This window comes from Coenobita brevimanus, chromosome 23 (genome assembly GCF_032717465.1).
Source record: "Coenobita brevimanus isolate Jiangsu-jjx chromosome 23, ASM3271746v2, whole genome shotgun sequence".
Lineage (NCBI taxonomy): Eukaryota > Metazoa > Arthropoda > Malacostraca > Decapoda > Coenobitidae > Coenobita > Coenobita brevimanus.
The window spans coordinates 44,078,160-44,102,211 of NC_136976.1; the positions used below are offsets into that span (position 1 = coordinate 44,078,160).

At 40.8% G+C, this 24,052-nt stretch overlaps 1 protein-coding gene and 1 non-coding gene across 4 annotated transcripts in view; one reads left to right on the top strand and one right to left on the bottom strand.

Annotated features, from left to right (window-relative positions):
• LOC145392953 (nuclear distribution protein nudE-like 1) overlaps positions 1-23,347 on the top strand; it is a 451,924-nt gene extending 428,577 nt beyond the window's left edge. For 2 of the 3 annotated variants that reach the window (XM_080267243.1, XM_080267246.1), the window contains exon 8: positions 22,356-23,347. In XM_080267243.1, the coding sequence (XP_080123369.1) occupies positions 22,356-22,410 (55 nt within the window). In that variant the 3' untranslated portion in view covers positions 22,411-23,347. The remainder of the gene's footprint in view (positions 1-22,355) is intronic. The other variant, XR_013896084.1, reaches the window with a different exon arrangement.
• LOC145393205 (5S ribosomal RNA) lies at positions 11,587-11,705 on the bottom strand. Its single transcript, XR_013896161.1, has one exon. It is a non-coding gene; the product is annotated as a 5S ribosomal RNA (ribosomal RNA).
• Positions 23,348-24,052: the final 705 nt, after the last annotated feature.

The following is a 24,052-nucleotide window of genomic DNA, read 5'->3' on the forward strand; positions in this document are numbered from 1 at the left end:
AATCTCGTAGCCTTCCATCCTCCATTCCATTTACATCTATTTTCCCAGAGCTTTCATCATTTTGCTTCCTTAGCTGAGGGAAATCTCGCCCAGCATCTAACTTCAGCCATAGAAGGATACTTATTAGTATTAGCACTCTGTACCTTTTCTGTCTGTCTATCTATCTATCTATTGCCAGACGCTTCAATCCCGTTTGAGGTGGCCACAAACAAATCGCATCCAGGTCGCCCTGTCCCCCGCCATTTCACTGCCCTGCTCCCAACTCACACCCCCCTCTCTCATATACCTCTCCATCCCATCCTTCCATCTCATCCTCGGCCTCCCCCTCCCTCTTCCCCCCTCCACCTCACTCACATACACTCTCTTCGTCAGTCTTTCACCCTCCATCCTCTCCACATGGCCAAACCACCTCAGTGTGTTCCTCATAACGCTTCCTATCACATCCACATCCACACCACAATGCTCCTTTATATCCTCATTCGTCAGCCTGTCTCTCCATGTGACTTCACAGGCTCCTCTTAAAAAACTCATTTCCACTGCTCTCACTCTTGACTTGTGTCCTTCCAACAACGTCCAAGCTTCACTTCCGTATGTTATAGTTGGTATCACAATACTGTCATGTAGTAACTTTTTCACTTCCATGCTCACTTCCCTGTTTCTTATCACTGCTTTCAAAGAACCAGCAACCTTTCTTCCCTGCTGTACCCTTTCAAGCACTTCACCCTCCAAACCTCCATCCTTACTCATCACACTATCCAGGTACTTAAACGTACTCACATTTTCCAATTCCTTACCATCCAACCTCGCTGTACATTCACTGACTTCACGTCTCTCAAAGACCATCACTTTACTCTTCCCTACATTCACCTTTAGATTCCATTTCTTACACACTCTCCCAAACTCATCCACCAAGCCTTGCAGCTCCCCTTCGTCTTCACTCAACAACACAGTATCATCTGCAAACAACAGTACAGGGAGTTTCCAAACACTATCCTCTCTCACCAGGGCCACTCTAACATCCACTACCCTACCTTGTACCTCTTTTATTACCCCATCCAAGTACAGATTGAACAACCATGGAGACATGACATCCCTGTTTCAACCCAACTTTCAAAGAGAAAAATTCACTTAGTTCACCATCCACACGCACTGCAGCCTTCGCACCATCGTACATACTCTTCACAGCATTCAACAACTTCCCATCTACTCCATATATTCTTAACACTTTCCACAATCCTTGTCAATCCACCCTGTCATATGCTTTCTCCAAATCCATGTACCTTTTACAGCAATAAATATTTCAGTTCAATTAAATGCCTGAGAATCGTTTTGTTTATGTTGACGGTCCGAGACTCCTTAGAATGATAATTGTGCGCCTGGCAGCGTGGCGGGCATCTGCATGAAGATGTCAGAGATTCCTCATTTCATATCTTGGCCAATATATATCAGTATTCACAGACAGTGACATGCATTTATATTACCTTTTAGATCAGCGAAGTTAAGCAACGTTGGGTCAGGTTAGTACTTGGATGGGTTACCACCTGGGAACACCAGATGCTGTTGGCATAACGTTCTCCATACGTGTCACGTGGGGTTGGTGGAGGATTAGTGCCCCTCCCTGTAAAACAATTAACTAAGCCCTTGGCCACCCCGTTTGGGATACATGGCGTCTGGCAATGAATGAATGATGAACAATCTTACCATAGTTTCTGGGTACATAATAAGTCACTGCAGTAACTACTGGCTGATCCAGAATGTGTGTATGGGACCTAAATTGGTATTTTTTGAGTTTCCTTACAAATTTTGCAGTATTCACACAAGGATGACATGCTTTTATTAATATTAGATAGTGCATCTTTTTATATACGCAGAATAATGAAAGTTACTTTCAAGTATAATTTAAGCTAAAGAACAAGAAAAATATTAATCTGTAACTGATTACTCCCTACTGCCCCTTGGCCCCATTTTCTGAGAACGACACTATAGACACCTGGCGGGCTAGACCATGAACTAGAATTCGTGATGACTCTAACTGGTTCAGGACCGAGCCTGTGCCATAGAAAACTGCTCCATACAAATAACTAAACCTATGCAAAAAATGCAGTTATGTTCTGGATGTTTTCCCTATTTTTCCCCACTTTACACATGCACACAATCAAACAAACTGTCAAACAAAAATGACAACCCACCTTAATCACTTCCTGTGTCGGTCCAAGTCTCCAAGACGAAAACAAACACTATCACACCAATACAGGCAGCGTTTCTCATGTACAGTAAATCATTGTAATACACAATAATCACTCTTGCATAACGTTGGCCTGGTGCTACACGATGTATACTGTAGTACGATGCTTGGCTGAGAGGTGACGATAGCAGGGGGGCACACATGAACGAGTGGAAAAGACAGGGCTTTGAAGGGATGGCAGGACTGTGCAACTGAACCAAAACAATGCTCTGCACACCAGGGCCGCCATCTTGCCCGAGATGAACGACTGTCGCCTTGCGTGTGCCTGGTGCTTCGTAGGAAATTTTCCAATGGCAATATCGTTATAGTGGGAAATTCATCATAAACTGGATTTGGGGGTGTAACTTTCTTGTTGTCGTTGTAATGAATTGTCATATACCGGTTTAACATATAACGAGTAGTGACTGTACTGTATGTACCTGACTCTGACGACGATAGTGCTTAAGTGGAAGGGGTAGAGTTAGGGGTTCCGAGGCAAGAGGTGAGTTTCAAACCTTGCCGCGCTCGCGCCATAGGTATGGTTTATGCACGTGGTTGGTATTTGGGGTTTGGCACCTTTCTGTGTTATAGAAAACCGTGCCATAGAAGCACGTGCCATAGGCTACTTGACTGTACTGTGAAGTACACTGTCATCTTATGTCCAGAAACACATTTCATGTTGATGGTGGTGATGATGATGGTGGTGGTGGTGTTGATGTAGACATTACTGGAGAATACTGTACAATGACACTCATAATAAACAATAAAAAAAAAATATGAATAACATAAAGCATGCTTCACTACTGTATTTTACTGTGTACACTATACCATACGCTCTTCGATCGAAACTCTAGCAGATGACTGCCACACAGACCATACAAAATTTTCGTTTCATAGTAGCAAGGGCAAACTTCACTTGGGAAGAAACAGTTGTCTAAATGATTTAATATATTGTGTTAATGAATTCTTTATAGCAGGATTATTTTGCTTAGTAAAATAAACACATTTTTATCAACTCTTCTTGTTTAATAACAATTTAATCGACTTTTCTTTCCAATACACTTTCATCGGTGCCTTAGCAGAATCCAACGGTTCCTTGTACAGTGCAGTATTGTACACTTCAGAACACTGTAAGTTGTACTTACAAGAGAGGGGGGGAGGCAGCAGTGCGACATGTCAGAAAGCCACAGCAGCACTAGGAGGCCAGTCAGGTTTTGGAGGGAAACCCATCGTGCATTGCCATTTATAATGTTTTGGAAGAGACATAGAGTGCAGTGTACTGTAAGTGCGTTTGAATATCGGCATCGTAGCAGTGGAGGAATACACTGGAGAGTATGAGAACATCCACCTACCTGTTGCCAGTCAGTGAAAAATCTACATTAGAATTCTCCCTCCCCTGTCTTAGCCAATCAGAGCCACTGCATCTCCCTTCCCTACCCACAACCTAACACCCAGTGAGCTGCTAGGCACACCAAATGTCAATCTCTCCTCCCTCCCTCAACACTCCACCCCTTTCACATTACAGTACATGCACATTATAACCCCATTCTTTTTGTGTATTTTATTTCTTTATTTTCTTTTTTTGTGATTGTGGCTTGATTTGATTTGATTTTTTGATTTTTTGTGATTGTGGTGTGATGTTTGAGGACAGCAACTGTCTCGTGCAGGATAATAATATACTCTTAGCCAGAAGAAAGGATCCTTCATTCCAGGTAGAGTCAAAATTTTATGCTTTCTGCCGGATACCCTTTTAATTCAGCCATTGGCTATGCTGAATAATGTTTTTGCTGGGTAGTGGCGAGATGGATAATCGGGAGTTTACTGTACAGGTATATGGATACTGTAAAACCTCACTGTAACGTACTATTTAGGGGGAAGCCTGATCCAGTGAAGTGAAAAATCCATCATATGCAATGATCACCCTAATTGGAGAGTTCAAGCACATGTTTGAAAATAAATGAGTACAGTAGCATATTTTAGAAGTAAAAATGAAAATTTTACTCTTTTGAAACTAACTTGGTTCATAATATTGTCCTTTTGTAGCATATTTCACATCTTTGTCATTGCACTTCATCATGAAACACATGTATTGCAACCCATTGCACCCGATTTAACGGACTTTGTTCCTTGTAACTGATGGAAGTCCAGTGGCTTCGTATTATCCGTTACATCCAGTATCCAGTCAGTTGAGGTATATTTAGGTTTTACTGTATATATTAAAGTTTACGAGTCTCGGAGCGTAGTGCCTTGTAGCAATGGTACGTGTCAAGCCCGTCCCGTGGCCATGAGTGACTAGATTCACAAGAACTTTTATGTGAGAATCCATCAGCCAGAAGTCACTTTAACTGTGTAACCTCCTCCTGTTAGCCAAAGAACACTTGTACCGTGCACAGTACAATATTCCCCGGAGCGGTGTCTAGCACTCTCAGTTGTGTTTGTCAACTGGTATCCATTCTTGCTAACCATATCAGTCATGTGGTCCGCCATGGACAGACAGCTAGTTCCCCCCCCCCCCTCTGTGTTTCTTGCTCTGTGTTTACCCTGGCAGACATCCCCTTTCCTTTTGGAAGGAACACATTCTCCTAGATATGAGTGTGAGTTGTTGTACCATTGATCCAAGAAGTGGCAGCTGAATTTCAGATTGCTTCAGTCATTGTGCACTGCCAGGTGTTCAGTGAAAGGTTTGTGAATATAATGTAAAAATGTATACCTTCATCACATCATATTGAATAAAATACATAGTACTGTACTGTATATGACACTAAGAATTATGTAAAATGAATAACCTAAGGCACTGATATACAGTAGTCACTCAAATGTCCAGCATAATGCAGCCAAATCCCCTGCCTGATATTGCAAAATGCCAGCTATTTCATCAGTACCCCCATTTGGCTATCCATTCAGCATTGAGCCAACTAATATGTCACCACCCAAAGCTATTCATCTCGACTCTCCATCCTAAAAACTTTCCTACAGTATTACCCATGAGTGAAAGATTAAAATCAAGCATAAGATACAAAACAGTATTGATACAATACATATATAGTGGGTACCCAAGTTCAGCGCAATGCAAGCCTAGCAATTCACAAGTTTAGTGGAGACTGCTAAAATATCCCCATCATCATTAACGGACACTCCTCTCGTGTTCAGCAGTATTTTGCTAGCATCAACCTTAAGAATGGTTGGTTAGACAGTTGTTGATGAGAATGTGAAGGATATGATAGAAGAAGATCAAAAAGCTGAGGAAAAAGAGGAGAATGAACAAGGAATGGAACACCGCAAGGTGAGCCAACCACTCATCAGCTGACTGAGATACAAACACGCAATCACCAAATGTGATGGCGATCTTGGACCGAATCAGCAATTTTAATTGGAAAATATTTTAATTTTTATCACCAGATACGTTTACAACCTCGTTATCTGAAATCCAGTCAAAAATTTGTTTTTAATTTAATTTTTAAAAGAAAACTAGGATTCACTGCGAAAATTTGCTAAGATGGGGAAGTGCCTATTCTCGATTGACAGCTCACCTTGAGAGATTTTTGTTTTGTATAAATATGGATTTACAATGCAAATACATATATTTGTATTCAGAGTCAATATTTATTCAAAATGAAAGTCTGTCAGGGTGTGTTGATGATCTGAAGGGGAAATATCTGCTAACATTGGCGCATTTTAGCTCTGAAACCTAATTTTTAAATTAAGTTACAGTATATTAAGCACATTTTTTTGGCCAGGTTGCAGGTAATTAGGTGTGTATGAACCTCTGTGGCGAAAAAATTAAAATATTTTCCAATTAAAAAAAAAAAGTGCCGATTTGGTATTTAGTCGCACCGAGTCAGGTGAGCTAAGTGAATCAGCATGGATACCATCAACTTTGTCCGTAAGAATTTTTTTTTTTGTTTACTATTACTTATGAGTTTTACTGTGTCCAAGCCTTGCTTAAACTTTTCTGTTATACAATAAATTATTTATAGAGGCAGCTGAGAATGGTAAGAGGCAGATGGGATATTGCCACGAGTTAGAAGGAACTGGTGGAGTGAAACAGGATGGTGGTCATGGTGCTTTTAATGTATGAAAATATCTTCTTGTGTGTGTTACAAATGACCTTTATCGAGTCTAAACCATGCTTTAATTATACTGAGTTGTGCAGCAGACTGCTAATAGTTTTATATGAGAGAATAACCTGGGCTAAGAGGTAAATATGAGTGGTTACAGCCATGAGTCAGAAGGAACACGGCTATCTACATGTAAACACATATCACGAGTTCGGCGATAATCGAGTTTGGTGTCGTACAGCCAGAATAAAGCAAATGTTAAACTCGGGTACCCACTGTAGTACAGTAATATAGTACATAATCATACATATCGTAAATATATTCTCAGTCATCCATTGTAATTCAGTCAAGCTGAAGAAAGTGAAATGCCGGTTATTGCAAAGTATTCCTCACATGCTCAACATTCAGCTTCGACCCGTATTGTATTACTGTCCATTTTGACCCTCTTTCCTAAAAAATTTCCCATGAGTAAAAGATAAAAACTAAGTATAAAAAATAATACAGTACAGTAAAACAGTACATAGTTTACTACTGTATATACTCACCAAGTGCTGGCCTCAGTGGAGAGTAGAGTTGTACACTGTGCAGTAGAATACTGTACCGTGCACTTAATCCCATGTGGTCTAGTGGCAAGTGCACTCTTATGATACAGTATTTTCTGGATCACAGTAGAGCACTATGAGCACTGACAGGCCATAGGCTTTGTAACAACAACGAACATAGGACACCACAGAGTTAGTCACAGCACTAGGGTTTCATGACCACATCGTCTGAAGAGCTGAGCAAACAGACACATCTTTACTGCATGGCACGGGTGAGAATGAGAGTGTGTTGGAATTCTCAGAGCACCGGGCGAGCTGCTTCCCTGATGGATTCTGATTGGCTGGCATGTAGCGACATTCTCATTGGCTGGCATGTTTCGGGGTTTCCCTACGTGCCGGTTGGCTACCACTTGTGAGCCAGTTGATACGCCTCAACTCCAGATATTGTGTAGAACTGCTGGTTACATTCTGTTTCGGCACCGCATGTTGCATTATTTTGCCAGATAGTGCTTTAATGGTGCTGAGCCAGCAGCACCAGATATTGGAACGACAGATAATTGAGAGTTTACTATAATCATATACAGGTTTAATTACAAGTGAGTGAATGAGCACAGATAGGTCCTCACTTCAATATGGCATCCAGTGAAGAGAATGAGAGGGCAACAGTTGGCTTGGTCCATTGGGTGAGCCACTCCTGCAATACATTTTGATTGGCTCGCATGTATTTACCTAGTTCTGTGTACCTGGTTGTGATATACAGGAAATGAGCTACACTCATGGGGTCCCGTTTCCGTGTCTCAACCAGTCAAACTTTAGTTTGAACTCATTTAAGTTTTTGGACTGGACGATCTCTCCGTCCAGGCTATTCCATATGTCAGTGCATCTGTATGGAAAACTGTATTTCTTGATATCCTTCAAGCAACTTGTCTTTTTCAATTTCCGTCCATGTCCTCCATTGCGTCCTCTTCCCATACTAACAGATATTCTCTGTCAATTTTCTCTACTCCCATCATGGCCCTGAACAATGCAATCATGTCACCCCACTCTCTTCTTTCTTCTAAGGAAGGCAGACCCAGCTTTTCTGGTCTTTCCTTGTACGATAGATCTGCCAGGCTGGGAACCATCTTGGTTGCTGCTCTTTGTATTCTGTCGATCTTGTTTATATCTTTTTATGTGGGAGCCACACCACTGCTGCATATTCTAACATGGGGTGGATCAGAGCCACTATCAATTTTTTCATCAGCTCCTCATCTATGTATTGGAATGCCACTCTTATGTTTGTCAAGAGCTTATATGTCTGTCTGACAATCTTGGTAATGTGTTATTCAGGTGACAAATTATCCTGGACCAACACTCCCAGGTCCTTCTTTTCCCTCACTTTTGTGATTAGTTCCTTTCCCATCGAGTAATTCAGTGATGGCCTCGTAGTATTTTTACCCATGTCCATTTCCCCCACCCCCCCACTGAAATTCATTTCCCATACCCAGCGCCAATCATTAATCCTGTCCAGATCTTCCTGCAGTGTTTTGCAATTCTCTTCAGCTTCTACTCTCTTCATGATGTTTGCATCATCTGCAGACTTGGATAGTTGTTCATTCCATTCACTATATCGTTTACATAAATCATGAACATTATGGGCGCCAGCACTGAGCCCTGCAAGACTCCACTTGTTACTTCCCTCCTCTCTGACATCCTGTCCTTTTTTACTGTCCTCATCTGTCAGTCTCTCATGAAGTGTCTCATACACTCCAAGAGGTTCCCCTTCAGTCCTCCTATGTGCTTCAGTTTCCACATTAGTCACTTATGGGGTACCTTGTCAAAGGCTTTCTCCAGATCTAAGTACACACAGTCAACCCAACTACTGTATCTCCCGTAGCACATCAGTTGCCGTTGAGTAGAAGCTCAACAAAATAGAAACACATGACTTCCATTTCTGACTCCAAACTGACTTTCTGCCAAAATGTCCATCTCCTCCAGATATTTTATCTACCCGTCTTTCAAGATTCTCTCTCACAATTTTGTGACCAAGCTGATCAGGGACACTGGTATATAATTCAGGAGTTTTTCCTTATTCCCTCCTGTATAAATTGGTACAGTCAGGGAAAGTTCTGCATTACCCACTGTTCAGAGCATTGGTGGTCGATGTATAGTCACGAAGCAGCAGCCAGACCCCACTTGTCTGGTAACTGTGAGTGAGTGAGAGTGAGAGGGAGGGTGGCTGGTGGTGGGAGGGTTTGGAGAGTTGCTCATTTCACAGTATCAGTACTTGTTTACTGTCAAAGGTATGCTTCTTTGGCTTCGTTTTGTAAATTCAATAGGAATGACATTTACAGAGACTGATCTTACAATTAGGACTTGCCACACCATTATGTCTAATGGAAAATGAAAAACCTGTTAATTGCTGATATATATTTTATTATTATTGTTATTATTATTATTACATACTACCGTAGACTCTTTGTTTGAGATGAATAATTACCAGAATAACACTGGAAATGTTTGCAGGCGGATGTTGACAGTGGGATAACAGGATAAATAATACAAATAAGAATTTACATGTCTAGATAGATAGGTAGATAATATAGTGCTTTTGTTTTTGAGTCAACACAATATAAATACAGTAATCCCTCCACTATCCGACGTAATAGAGCCAAAGGCACGTCCGGAAAGTGGTCCTGTCCGGATAGTGGGCACCAGCCTCCTGGACTGGTACTTATAGACCCTAACCCAGCCTAACTTTGAAAGCCACCTAAATAACTCCCTACCGGACATGCATAGCACCTATTTAAACCTCTTTAAAACCCTATTCACACCAATAATGGACATAAAGCATGAAATAAATGAAAAGGAACCAAAGAATGAGGAATTAGAAGTGACTGTACCTCAGCCAGGGTACTTACATCACGTTTGTGGCTGCCTTTCTAAGGTTTTGGCAGTGGTGAAAATGCTCTTGAAGCACGTACAGTAATCCAGTGTTGTGCTGCACTTCAATTCTTTGCACTGTGAGTTATAATTGTTTAACACTGCACATTGTTCTTAACTGCACCACTGCAGTTCTAACCGCCAGATAAACTGCCAATTTGCACTCTTAAGTTCAAATTTCTTAACACTGTAAATTCCCATGTGGTCTAGAGGCGAAGTATTATAGTATATTCGCTGTTTATTCACAAAAACAAACACTTGTATAAGTTGAAAAATTGGCCCTGAATTGTGGCAGGTTTGGAACATAACTTCAGAAAAATGTGGTCTTTCGGGATTGATAATCCTACTATTACAAATGAACTAGCTCCCCTACAAGTAAGGAGGAATGTTGCCTCCCTTGCATTATTTTACAGATACTTCTATGGCAAGTGCTCAGACAAAGTTGTGTCCACTGTGCCACGTCACCATGCCTTCCCCCATGCTACCTGGGCATCTGGTAGTGCTCATGACTGGACTGTCACACTGCCATATTGCAGAACTTCCACCTATCAGAATTCTTTTATTCCCCAGACTGCATCTCTTTGCAGCTCACATCCCCTGAGCAGTTTCCCCCTAAACTTTAACCTACAGCTTTTCAAGTCCAAGTGTTACAGATTTTTTTTTAATAGAGGACACCTGTAATCTGGTGTATGGATTATTTTTTATTCATTTGTTTATCTTGTTGTTATTGAAAAAAAAAAAAAAAAAGAAAATGGATAATTATATCATTGAGCACAAACCTTAGTGCTGAGGCAGGCTGGTGAATAATGAGGTAAGCAGACAAAGAAAAAACAGTATACACTTACACTATGTGGTAATAACTTAAACTGAGTAAAGGAGATTTTAAAAAATATTACAAGGTCTGTTCAGAAAGTATCCGACATCTTTTTATTTTTTCACTAACCTGTTGGAGGGTAGGGGTGGGGTTTTGTGTAGCGCAGTGCAGGACCTTGGTGCCTGTACATGATTATTGCCAGCTGCCACGAGTGACTTAGTGGCTGTCAGTCAGCCTGTGTTCGTGGTCATGCATCTTACGCTTGACCCGTTCTCACCCTCGTCACGATGACCAAAAAAGTCGAACAGCATTGCTGCATCAAATTTTGCCAAAAACTGGGTGATACCCAAGTTGAAATTATCACAAAGATCCAGCAAGTTTTGGGGCATGATACTATGGGGGTAATGCAAATAAAGGAGTGGTACAATTGCTTAAAAAATGGCTGAAGGTCAGTTGACAGCGATCCATGTCCTGGGAGGCCATCAACAAGCAGGAGTGCTGAAACTGTGAAGAAAATCTGCAATTTGGTCTTGTGTAATCATTGGTTGACTGTCAGAGAAATTGCTAATGAATTTGGAATCAGTGATCGCTTAGCACACAAAATTTTAGCAGATGACTTGGGTATGCAGAGTTACTGCCAAGTTCATTATAAAGCTCCTCTCATGTGAACAACAGGCTCAGCAGATGAACGTTGCTCAAGACATGTTGGAGTGTGCAAATCGCAATCCAGACTTTCTGAAGACCGTTATCACAGGAAATTAGAGTTGGATTATGGGTATGACCCAAAAACCAAAGCACAGTCATCCTAGTGGAAGTATGCAGGGCTGCCCCAGCCAAAAAAAGCACAGCAGATCTGCAGCAAGGTGAAATTCATGTTGACAGTTTTTTTCGGCTACCATGGTGTTGTTCATCATTCATTCATTGCCAGACGCCATGTATCCCAGACGGGGTGGCCAAGGGCTTAGAGTTAATTGTTTTACAGGGAGGGGCACTAATCCTCCACCAACCCCACTTGACACGTAGGGATGCCAACAGCATCTGGTGTTCCCAGGCGGTCACCCATCCAAGTACTAACCAGACCCAACGTTGCTTAACTTCGCTGATCGGACGGGAAGCTGTGTACTCAACGTGGTATGGCCGTTGGCCATGGTGTTGTGCATCATGAATATATGCACCAGAAGGTCAGACTGTCAACAAACATATCTACCTCATGTTATCCGACATTTTCATGATGCAGTTCAGTGGAGATCAGACCTTTGGGAAGCGGTAAGTTGGAAGCTGCACCATGACTGTGCTCCTGCACATTCTTCCTAACGGATTAATAATTTTTGGCCAAGCGCAACATCCTGTAGGTCTGGCAGGCTCCCTGCTCACCAGACTCATGCAACTTTTGGTTATTCCTCAAGCTCAAACCTCCGCTGGAGGGTTCCTGACATGAGACGAGAGAAGAGATCATGATGAATGCAATGAAGCATCTGCAGGAGATACCGAAAACCGACTTTGAAAAATGTTTCAGTTAGTGGAAGGAACACTGGGCTATGTGTGTCAAGTCAGAAGGGGCCTACTTTGAGGGAGATTAGTGTCCTAACTCAACAGGTTAACTCTTTTAGATCCTAAAGGCCGATACTTTCTGAAGAGACCTCATATAAAGGATGTGGGAAGTCCATCCCCACCCACTTTTCCCATCATCTGTTCCTTCACTCTCTCACCCTTCCTCCAACTCCTGCCATTCTATCACCATTACCCTGATGGTGTGCCTTGAAGAGCAGTTTCAAGTAGTTTTAATGGTGAAGTGGGAAGAGAGAGTGCCACATGGGGAAGGTCAGTGGGAAGGGTAGGGTAAGGTGATGCAATGAGAGGTGGCAGGTGCAGGATAGTGGTAGTGCTGCAGTATGATGTGGCCAAGGCAAGAGGTGCGAGGTAGAGGGTAGAGAAAGAGGACAGTAGAGTTGTCATATGAATAATTTTCATTGTGCATGAACCTTACAGCTTAGTTGAGTACTCACTGCAGGGCAAGTCTTTGGCCCCCTTATCCAGACCCCCATCCTCTCCTTCCTTCCAAGGCTAATAGTCCTTTATTTATATAATTTAGTAACTAGTATGCTTTCCTGAACATAAACAAAGATGTTAGCTACATAAAAAATGAAACAAGTTATATCATACTAGGGGAACACATCCTCACTCCAGACAGTATCTAGGTGTCCATGCTGACATTGCATTTTTTACTTGCAGCTGTGTAAATAATAGTTGCCACAGTGCTGACAGAGTTAAGACGTCATTTGAATTATTACATGCAACTAAGATGTTGTAGTTATGTGAAAAGCAAACTGCTGAAAACGCACAGAAACACACCTTATCACTAACGATGGTGATGACATCCTCAACCCAGTGTGTCACTCAACTTCCAAAGCTAATTATGCTTTCCTTTTACAGCAAGGTAAATAATGCTGGTACCACACTAAAACAATAACTTATACTCTCATCAGTATGATTACATCGAACATAAGTGTTGTAAAAACTGAAAATATCAGTTAAAAAAGAAAAAAAATCACCTCCACATCAAGGCTCAGCTCCCAGACCTCACCCAGTCATGGGAGACGAGTTGTCAGTGTCCTGCTATAATTGCAATTTCTAACCACATTATTTTCAAGACTATAAGGGGATGTGTTAAAAATTTTGAGTAGATTTGCCATGCATTTTCCAGTCTGATGATGCACATTTCATTGATTTCCTCATACGTCACTAAATTTACCATATTGCTGCATCACAGAGTCTTCTGAACACCTACTGCCACAGTTACTGGGTTATTGAGTGAAAAAGCTCACATTCGTTTTGGACACACCTTGTACATGAGTTTCCTGGCCTTTTTACTCAAACCAGGCCTAAAATTGCCCTCTCCCTATTGTGATTGCCGAGTTACAATAACAGACTGTAGTAATATTGTATTAGTCATGAAATAATGCAATACCAAGGATGTGAGGGAAGCTGCCAGTGTGAAATTATGGGCCAGATCATTGTAAAATGGGTATAATTTTCATTTCAAGTACTAGAATATGCTCTTGTACTCATTTATTTGTAAATGAGGCCCTGGATGGAGTTTGATACCCAAGTGCCATCTCCCTAAAAAGCCAGATAATGTTATTCCATAGTCCTTCAAAGTATGTACTTTGATATGGAGGTGGTGGATGTTATGAAACATCACTGACTGTAAGGTTGGAAAGCCATGAAAACAAGCATCAGTTTCGACCAAGGTATGCTTAACCTGCATTTGGAAAAAATATTGGAAGAGTATAATACTCAGATGCCAAAATATTGTACACATGGAATGCGCACTTGGCTGAAACATGCATGGGGTTAGGTAACCAAACACCCAGGACACACCTGTGTAGCATCGTCCACAGCCAGTGTTTGTGTGTTTTTTTGTTTTTGTTTTTCAAGGAAAAACAAAATACAGGAGAGAGTCAAATTCAAGATCCGATCATTTTGAGATGCCTGGACACACTGCGTTTGAAAGACTGGAGATCATAGGAAGTAGGAAAGTAGGAAATACAGACAGAGGGAGACAGTTCCAGAGTTGACCTGTTGCATAAATGAAGGACTGGGAGTAACAGTTAATTCTTGCATTAAAGAGTAGACAGAAAAGGGATGAGAGTTTGTTGCTAGACTGGTGCTACGTGCCCGTCGTAGAGGTGGAGGAATGCATGCAGACAGTTCAGAGGAGCAGTGACCATTGAAGTAGCGATAGAAAAGAGATAAAGATGCAACAGTGCGGCAAAGAGACAGAGGTTGAAGGGAGTCAGTAAGAGGAGGAAAGTTAATGAGATGAAAAGTCTTTGACTCACCCTATTGAGAAGAACTGAATGTGGGGAACCTCCCCACAATTGAGAGTTGTACTTCACACGGGCGGATAAATCCGTGTATAGAGTCAGCAATTATGCAGGGGTGAAGAAGGAACGGAGTCGGCTTAGCACACCTAATCTCTTGGAAGCAGATTTTACAAGAGATGTAATATGATCTTTCCAAGACAAGTCCCGAGTAAGTGAAACCCCAAGCATGTTCAAGGATGATGCAGGATTAAGCTGAATATTATTAAACATTAGTGGGTACGCCTGTGGAAGATTTTGTCGGGTTGATAGGTGTAAGAACTGAGTCTTTGATGCATTAAAAACAACAAGATTATTTTTACCCCAGTCAGAGATATGAGCCAAGTCAGACATTAGGTGTGCCATAGTCTCATCCCATGTTTGTTGAAGCAACTGCTGAGATGGGCTTTGCGGGAACCAAATGATAGTGGCTCCCGGTCTCGTGCCCAGCTTGTGTAAATCGCTAAGAACATTGTCTATGGCTTTTTTATTGCCTGCCTTTACAAGGTGGAGCAATAATGTTTTTCTGTGTTCCCATTATGTATCGTGAATGGCTTGAGCTATCAACGTGAAACCTTCATTTTTTTTTTTTTAATGCAAGGAAGAAGGAACCAAAGACCAGGAGCCCACAAACCGTTCCTTCCAGTAAAAAAAAAAAAAAAAAAAAAAAAAAATCAAAGAAAGCCATATTCAAGATCATTTCATTTCGAGATGCCAGGACACACTGCATTTGAAAGACTGGAGCTCATAGGGAGTAGGAAATACAGACAGAGGGAGACAGTTCTAGAGTTGACCTGTTGCATAAATGAAGGACTGGGAGTAACAGTTAATTCTTGCATTAAAGAGTGGACAGAAAAGGGATGAGAGTTTATTGCTAGACGGGTGCTACGTGCTTGTCACAGAGGTGGAGGGATGCAAGCAGACAGTTCAAAGGGGCAGCGATGATCGAAGTAGCAATAGAAAAGAGATAAAGATGCAACAGTGTGGCGAAGAGACAGAGGTTGAAGGGAGCCAGTAAGACGAGAGTTGATGAGATGGAAAGCCTTTGACTCCACCCTATTGAGAAGAGCTATATGTGGGAAGCCTCCCCACACGTGAGAGTTGTACTCTATGCAGGGGCAAATAAAATCCATGTATAAAGTCAACAACTGTGCAGAGGTAAAGAAGGTACGGAGTCGGCTTAGCACACCTAATCTCTTGGAAGCAGATTTTACAAGAGATGTAATATGATCTCATTACTGTAGTTAAGTCCTTAGAGAATGAAACCCCAAGTATGTTTAAGGATGATGCAGGATTGAGCTGGATAATATTAACCCGCCCCATCCCGACGTTTTTGGACCTTTTTTTTTTTTTTTTTTTTTGGCTCAAACATCCGCTTTTGGCGAGAAACATCAAAAATTCATAGAGAAATCGCTCACCTGAGGTTTAAAATACCGGATTTAGGTGCGAGTTCTTCCTTACCTGACTGGATTTTCTAACAGGCTGGCACCAAAGAAAACTAGTTCTATGGGAGGGTAACTATTTTATCCACTCATAAACAGTATTTATTTATTTATTTAGTACGAATTTATATGTAGTACAAGGGTATATTGGTTTTCAAACAGTAATATAGGCATTATAAGCATTGTTTCACTCACTAACTCATCACCATTCATGACCTTTTTTTTCCCACATTACCTGATCATCATTTCTGACTGTTTCTTCCTTTAAACGTTGTCCTCCACATTGTCATCGATTGGGGAATCACTCTGGCCCTGAATGTCTTTATTGGCCAGGTCACTGGTAACAGGCGAATTGTCGAGACAATGGCGTGCAGGGGGGGGGGGGGAGAGGTTATGCGGTGTAAGGCATTGTTCCTGCTTGGCATCTTGTAGAGGAATAGAGGAAGGTGTCCCGTGTATACGTGCCAAAAATCACTCGCGAAATCACTTGCAAAAATTGAAAATTGTGCAAATTAGGGACCTTGCAATGTTGCCGCGTTAATTCACGTCGCCGGGACGGCGCGGGTTAAACATTAGTGGTTACTCCTGTGGAAGATTTTGTCGGGTTGGTAGGTGTAAGAACTGAGTTTTTGGTGCATTAAAAACAACAAGATTATTTTTACCCCAGTCAGAGATACGAGCCAAGTCAGACATTAGGCGTTCCATAGCCTCATCCCTTGTTTGTTGAAGTAACTGCTGAGATGGACGTTGGGAGAACCGAATGGAAAGGTGAAGGGTGGAATCATCAGCATATGAGTGGATAGGGCTAGATGTACAGCATAGAAGGTCATTGATGAATAAAAGGAAGGGAGTTGGTGATAGGACAGAGCCCTGAGGAACACCATTGTTGATAGATCTGAGAGAAGAAAAATGACCGTCTACAACAGCAGCTATAGAATGACCAGAAAGGAAGGTATAGATAAGGGCACAGATAGAAGGATAGAAACCATAAGAGGGCAGTTTGGAAATTAAACTTTGTGCCAGACTCGATCAAAAGCCTCTGATATGTCAAGTGCAATGGCAAAGCATTCACCAAAGTCTTGAAAGGAGGATGACCAGGAGTCTGATAAGATTGCCAGTGGAGCATCCTTGATGGAACCCCTACTGATGATTAGAAAGAAGGTTATGATAGGAAAGATGCTTTAAAATTTTTCTCTGAAGAATAGACTCAAAAACTTTTGAGACACAGGATGTAAAAGCAGTTGGACAATGGAGGTTGGGAATGGTCACCCTTCTTTGGGACTGGCTGAATGAGAGCAAACTTCCAGCAAGAAGGAAAGATACAAGTTGATAGACAAAGGCAAGAGTTTACCAAGGCAGGGTGCAATCACAGAAGCATAGTTCTTGAGGACAACAGGAAGGATCCCATCAGGCACATATGCCTTGTTAGTATTGAGGCCAGTGATGGCAGAAAATACATCAGCTGAAGACATTTTAATGTCAGCCTTGAGGAAGTCAGAGGGGGGAAGTGATGGAAGAACAGCACTGGAATCATCTAAGGTGGAATTGGAGGAGAAAGTCTGTGCGAAAAGATCTGCTTTATCAGTAGAAGAAATAGCTACAGAGCCATAAGAGTAGAAAAGAGCGTGTCAAGATATGGCCAAAATCTTGGACAAGTTCGAAAAGGGGCAGTCAGGGTCAAGGTCACCAAATGGCTGCCAAAGGTCGACTAGTTTTTATCGCCTGCCTTTAGCACCATTATATTTCTTGAACATCTTGAGCTAACAACTTGAAACCTTCAGGGTATCAAGATATGGCCAAAATCTGAGATGAGTTCAAAAATGGGCAGTTGGGTCAAGTTCAAGGTCTCCAAAATGGCTGCCAAAGGTCAACTAGTTTTTATTGCCTGCCTTTAGCACCATTATATATAATGAATGGTTTGAGCTAACAACATGAAACTTTCAGGGTATCAAAATATGGTCAAAATCTTGGATGATTTAGAAAATGAGCAGTCGTGGTCAAGGCCAGGGTCACCAAAATGACTGCCAGGATGAACTAGTTTTTATTGCCTTCCTTTAGCACCATTATATCTCATGAATGGCTTGAGCTATCAACGTGTAACCTTCAGGGTGTCAAGATATGGCCAAAATCTTGGACGAGTTCGAATATGGGCTCCTGAGGGGACCCCAAGGGAGGGGCATCGCTATCTGTTCCCCCCGAGGGAACACCACCCCCTCCCCCTCCTGGGGGGAGGGTAGCTGCACTTGTAACTTGGCCAACGGCATATTCTAGTTGGCATTTAGCATTCGGCTCCTGAATGCTTTTCATTCATTGAAACTAAGTTTTTGAGTTGCATGTACATTGCATTTCATTTTATTATTACTGTATGTTCTTTTGTTTTTATTACATTAATATTGCATTGTCCCTCTCTGGGGAAATCCCGTGGTATAAGAACCTTTCTTGTTAGGCTGTTTACGATCACTGTACAGTGATACTTGACAACCCTTTATTATCACCATACCGTGATAATAGATGTCTCACGGAGTGTTAACAGAAAGCCCTCATCACCCTTGAACTATTTAAATGCCTGTTAGGGAGGTGTGCCACCATATGTTGATAATACAGATAACAGAATGTTCACCTTGCCCTCATCACCCTTGAACTATTTAAATGCCTGTTAGAGAGATGTGTCACCATACGTTGATAATACAGATAACGGAATGTTCACCTTGTGGGAATTATATGGATACCAGTGCTGACCAGTTTGGTGATAATGACACCTGTATTATCACTGCACAATGATAATAGTAGCTTCATTATTTTCACCACAATGTGATAATGTTCACTCCATTTTTGTTTTTGATTTGAAATACAGTAAGATCTCACTATATCGGACTAATTGTGGCCCAAGCCATTCTTAAAAAATGTGAAATTCCAATAAAAGCGACATCTGGACTTCCCCCTGCTAACCCGGACTTTTTCTGATATATCAAACATTAGTCCGGATCACACACACAGTTTTTAAATTGTTTTGACTACCATTGCGGTACAATACTGTTATAACTTCACTACATTAGTCAAATGGTATAATATATATTACTGTATATATATATATATATATATATATATAATAATACTCTACTGTACACTGATGAACATGTCTTTTATTTACCTTATTGTGGTGAACATAACTGAAGTGGTCAGTCAGTCCGGGCGCCTCTGGCTTTATCGGACTTTTTCCGAAATACTGTATAGGAATTTTGTCCGGTATCTCCTTGATTATGATAAAAGTGAATTCTGGTCTAGTGAAATCCGTTATATTGAGGTTTTACTGTATTAAACATTAAAGATTGTACAGTCACATAAAGTGTAAAACAGTGATATCTATAATTTTTTGCAAATTAACAGGAAAAATTTTTAAAAATTGTTTGTCACCAAAAAGTTGTTGGATATTGTAGAGACATTCAGCTTTAATATGTGCAAACAGCATCATCCTAGCTATAATAGTTTTGGCATTATTGCTCATCAAACATTGAAAAACTTACCGCATTTTTTGGCACTTTAAAAAAAATAGCGCTTGTGTATCATACTCCATGCAGGGCCTCAAATACTGTATGTACTTGAAATCCCGCCTTGCAAAGTGGACTTGTCAGATGTGATGGACTAATGGCTTTATTGGATCAGGCTTCCCCTCAGTCAGTTTTAGTATAGCGAGGATCTACTGTAGTGTCATTTACATGTGGAACAGGAAGAGAAGTTTTGACATGGGAGACTATATGACATAAACAGAAGATGAAGAGAGCAAAACAAGAAGATGCATAAATAGATGTGATAAAGGTGGGTGGAAGGACAGTTTTTGAATGGGAGCACTTGACTCATGGAACCCACAGCCAGCTAATTTGTGTGTGCCAGTAACATTCATAAAGAAATGTGTTATAATAGTAGCAGTAAACAGGACATTACAGCTGATTCATTTGTATGGCAGTTACGTAAGAACACGGAGACACAAGCATGTCTCTGTTACACCTCAGACTGCATCACAATCTATTTTTTACGGCACATATACATTTTAAAACCCTGGATAATACATATGGTGCAGCAAAACAGTAGACGGCTGATGCCTTTAAATTGGCTGCTTAATGTGATATTCAGGATTCAAATGACAGTTAACAGTATGGTATATTTAAACCACTACCACCACCACCTCCACCACATTTATAAATACTTAAATCATTACATAAGAAAAAGACTCACTATAGATTAAGAGGAATGATTACAGTAGTGCACCAACTTTCGCTACAGCAGGATTCGTGGAATCCACTTTCACGGCATGCACCAAATATTCCCTAACTTCCACTTTCGCTTGAAAAAAATCGATTTTCGTGCTCAAATTTTGGGTTTGGGACAATATTTTGAACTTTGAATTTCCTGCACCGCCCGCCCGCAACCCACCGCCATCTTGAATGACGTCATGTCAACACTCTGTCCACCCATTCCCGCCATTGTGTACGAGCGTGCTAGCTCCATTGTGTTGGATTCTCACGGTTCAATGGCCTCTACTATACCTGGTAGTGTGGGGAAAGGGCCTGGTGGTGTGGGGGGAGGGCCGGGAGGCAGTGGTGGTGATAAAAAGTGGCCGGGACATTCAAAGTTGGGAGGAAAGGCCAAGGCTAAAAGAGAGCATCGTGTTGGAGTGAAGAAACGGCAGTATAATAATGAAATGAAAAGGAAGATAGTTGAGCACGTGGACAAGGGCGCAAAAAACAGTGAAATCTGCCGTATATTTAACATCCCAGAATCGACAGTGCGTAGTATGAGTACTGTATTGCAAGTGAAAATGAAAATCTGATGTTACTTTAGGATAACCGGGAACCAATTAGCCTTTTTGCCATAAAGACAATGCCCCAACTTTCACTAATTCCACTTTCGCGCATTATTTTTGGACCCAATTAGGCGCGAAAATTGGTGCCCCACTGTATATTGTTTTTGCTGTGACAGATGATTCTGTTTTTATTTGATGCAATAGAAGGCGAGTCTACTGTTGTTGTTGAGCTGACCCATCAACTGCAGTCAAGCTGTCACCCCTGTAGGGCTCTCCCATGCAGTGAACTGATGTTCCCATGCTCAGGGAAGTATGTGAAGGTTTGGTTCCTGAGGGGATGCCACATTTGTGTGTGTCCTAATCAACAGGGGCACTATAGTAGTCGCCACATCATCCCATTATTTAGTTATGTGGTTACCATCTAGCATTGTACGAGTAAATGGTATATTAGGTTATAGGAAATCATTAGGCTTGTTACTCAGCGTAGAGCCACCTGAAGAGTAAGGAAGAGTAATAAGTGCCAGGAAGGGTAGGAGAAATAGGAAGAGGAAGACACAGAAAAGAATGGTTAATGTGAGGGAAGAAGCTGGCAACACTAAACCAGGTGAGTGGATGGTGGTTCCCACCACCTACCACCATGGGTCTACAATTTTGAGAGACTATTTTTGTTTGATACAGGATGATGTGGAAAATGAGAGTTCCATACATAGTTTGTTTGGTTGCTGTGATACAGGATGATATGGAAAACAAAACTTCCATACTTAATGTTTGTTTGCTCTGACACAAGATGACATGGAAAATGAGACTTCCATACTTAGACTTTTGTTTGCTTTGATAGAAGGTAAAGTCGCGGCGCATGACTCTTGAGGTTGACATTATCATACCCTGACAACTTACCTGTCAAAAGTGCATCCAATTTCGTATCATATTATTCACGAATGTATTATACACGAAAATTATTATACATAAACATATTATGCACGAATCACACGCGTATCATATTATACATGAAACTGGAAGCACTGTTGACGGGTAGGTTGCCAGGGTACAATTATGACAATTTCACGCGCGGCGACTATAGTCTTGTTTACTTTGAAGATGATTTAGATTATGAGACTTCTGCTGTTATCATGCCTTTGTAAAGGTTTGAATGGTATGCAAATGGAGGTATGGCTCAGTTTTACTGTATGGTATTATTATAATTTACTTTTATGTTCTCATTTACCTGTTCTTAGAACTTACCCGGCCCACTGATTAGAAATAAGGTTGGAATTTCTTATAGTAGATTACGACAACCAATTTGAAGGGTATGTATAACTGTGTTTATTTTATTTTTGTAGATTTAACTCATTCTTCACATTTCCTTTGAAAAGATGTTAATGTTTTGGCCATTGTGATTGCAGGTAAAAGGAATTTTCATGTGCCATAGTAGAAAGTAAACTATTTGTATTGTAACCATGAAAGAAGATGAGACTTACAATGTTTGTAATGTATTCAGTTATTGTTAGATGAAGTTATTTCTAATTCCTTTAGTAGAAGATAAGTCTATATTGTTATTATATGACAGTGGTAGATATTGATTTTCACTGTTATTTTAATTCCAATATAACAGGGTGTTCAATTTCCATTTTGCCAACATTTATTCCTTTAAAATAAGGCTAACTGCTTATACAGTATTTATTCCCACAGACCGGAGCAGCTGACATGCGGTTGCCACCTCCACACCACTGTTACTCCAGCCTAGAGCATCCCCCGCACACTCACAGCCATTCCATTCAACCACCTTTCGCCTCACCTCAGCCTCACTCCTGGCCAGATTGGAATAGAAAGTCCAAGAATGCGAAGGAAAACTATCGAATAAGAGAGGAATGTGTGTGTGGCATCCCAGTGATGACTCAAGACTGTAATGTTGAGTTTTGTCATTCAAACAATATCAGAAATGGTTTTAAGCACTGTCGAAAAAATTGGCATCAGCAGACACCCAGTAATATAATTTGCAGCAGTGCTTATACTTTGTCTGCTACTCCTAATGAATATTTTTTCTAACTCCAAATGTACCATATTTTCCTCACATAAAGGCTGCTCTTCAGGATGTCTTTGTAGATAGTTAGGTTAATTGTTTAGATTTAAGGTTCTTGGCAAAGAAATATGAAGGTTGAATGATGCGTGAATGGATGTGTGGCCCAGCTTGTAAGGGACTCTGTTGATAGCTTCTTCTACATCTCTGTTTTCCTATTTCATGATCCTAGCTACCCCAGCATAACAGTGGGAAATTGACTTTGGATGATGATAGACCTAAAGTTTTAAGAATGGCATGAGGAAGCATTGCTGTTGCACATGTTAGATATGCTTTTAATGTACATTGCTTGTAATATCCGGTGCTCCACTTCTGCTAGGAATACACTGGGAAACCATGTTGGGAAAGACTTGAGCAAGTACTGTACTAAACTGTAATCTTTCACTGGATAAGGTCTCTCATACAGTGAGTAATACTGTTAGGTGGTGGCAAGAATAAGAGAAAAGATCCCAATACAGAAAGAGGATTCATGAAGATCATTTTGAATCCATACATTAAAAGAAGGCTCCCCCAAGGCTAAATAAAATCATCTGGTGTTTATTAAAATTAAAATAATCAGGGCATCATACTGGAAGGGTTAAAGTTGCATAGTTTTGGTAAACTGCTGAATAACAACAAACTTACATAAAGTTGCTTAGTATCGGTTGTGAAAAAATCTTTCATTCATTCATTCATCATCCAATCCTGTGTTGTTCCATGAGGGCATAGAAGCCAGGGGTTAGGCAAGTTGGTCCTGACATTTAAGATGAGAGTGACTAGCCTCGCTCATCGCTGAGTGGCATTATGTGAGCAATAAACCCAACCATCCCTTGGATATAAACCTATTTTTTTGACACCCCTGAGGCAAAATTGTGTGTGACTTTAAAGTTGTTTCACTTAATGTTTTGCCAGTTTGTCTTGCGCTACATTCTAATGGGCTTAGGAGGGTCTTTAGTCTCTTTTCCATAGGGATTTATTTGCATATTACACCTTAATGTTCTTTAGAAATTAGTTTCATAAATTTTGCGTGATAAAGTTTTGTTGAGTCATCATCAGTGTTAATGCATTTTAGTTCAAACTTTGTGGGTTGGCTGCCATTTTCAGACATTAATGGTGTCCAGATTTATCTTCCAGGGTACAATAAAAACAATGAAGCTGAAAAAGTAACATAAAATAACAACAAATGGTAATAGGATAGAATTACTTAGGTACTCATGATTAAATAATTGCAGACAAGAGAATATTGAAGCTACTGGTCTCACAGATATTCTCACATCCACTTATATTCATTAATTTTGTGGTCTCTGTACTGTCCATTATAGTTATCTAA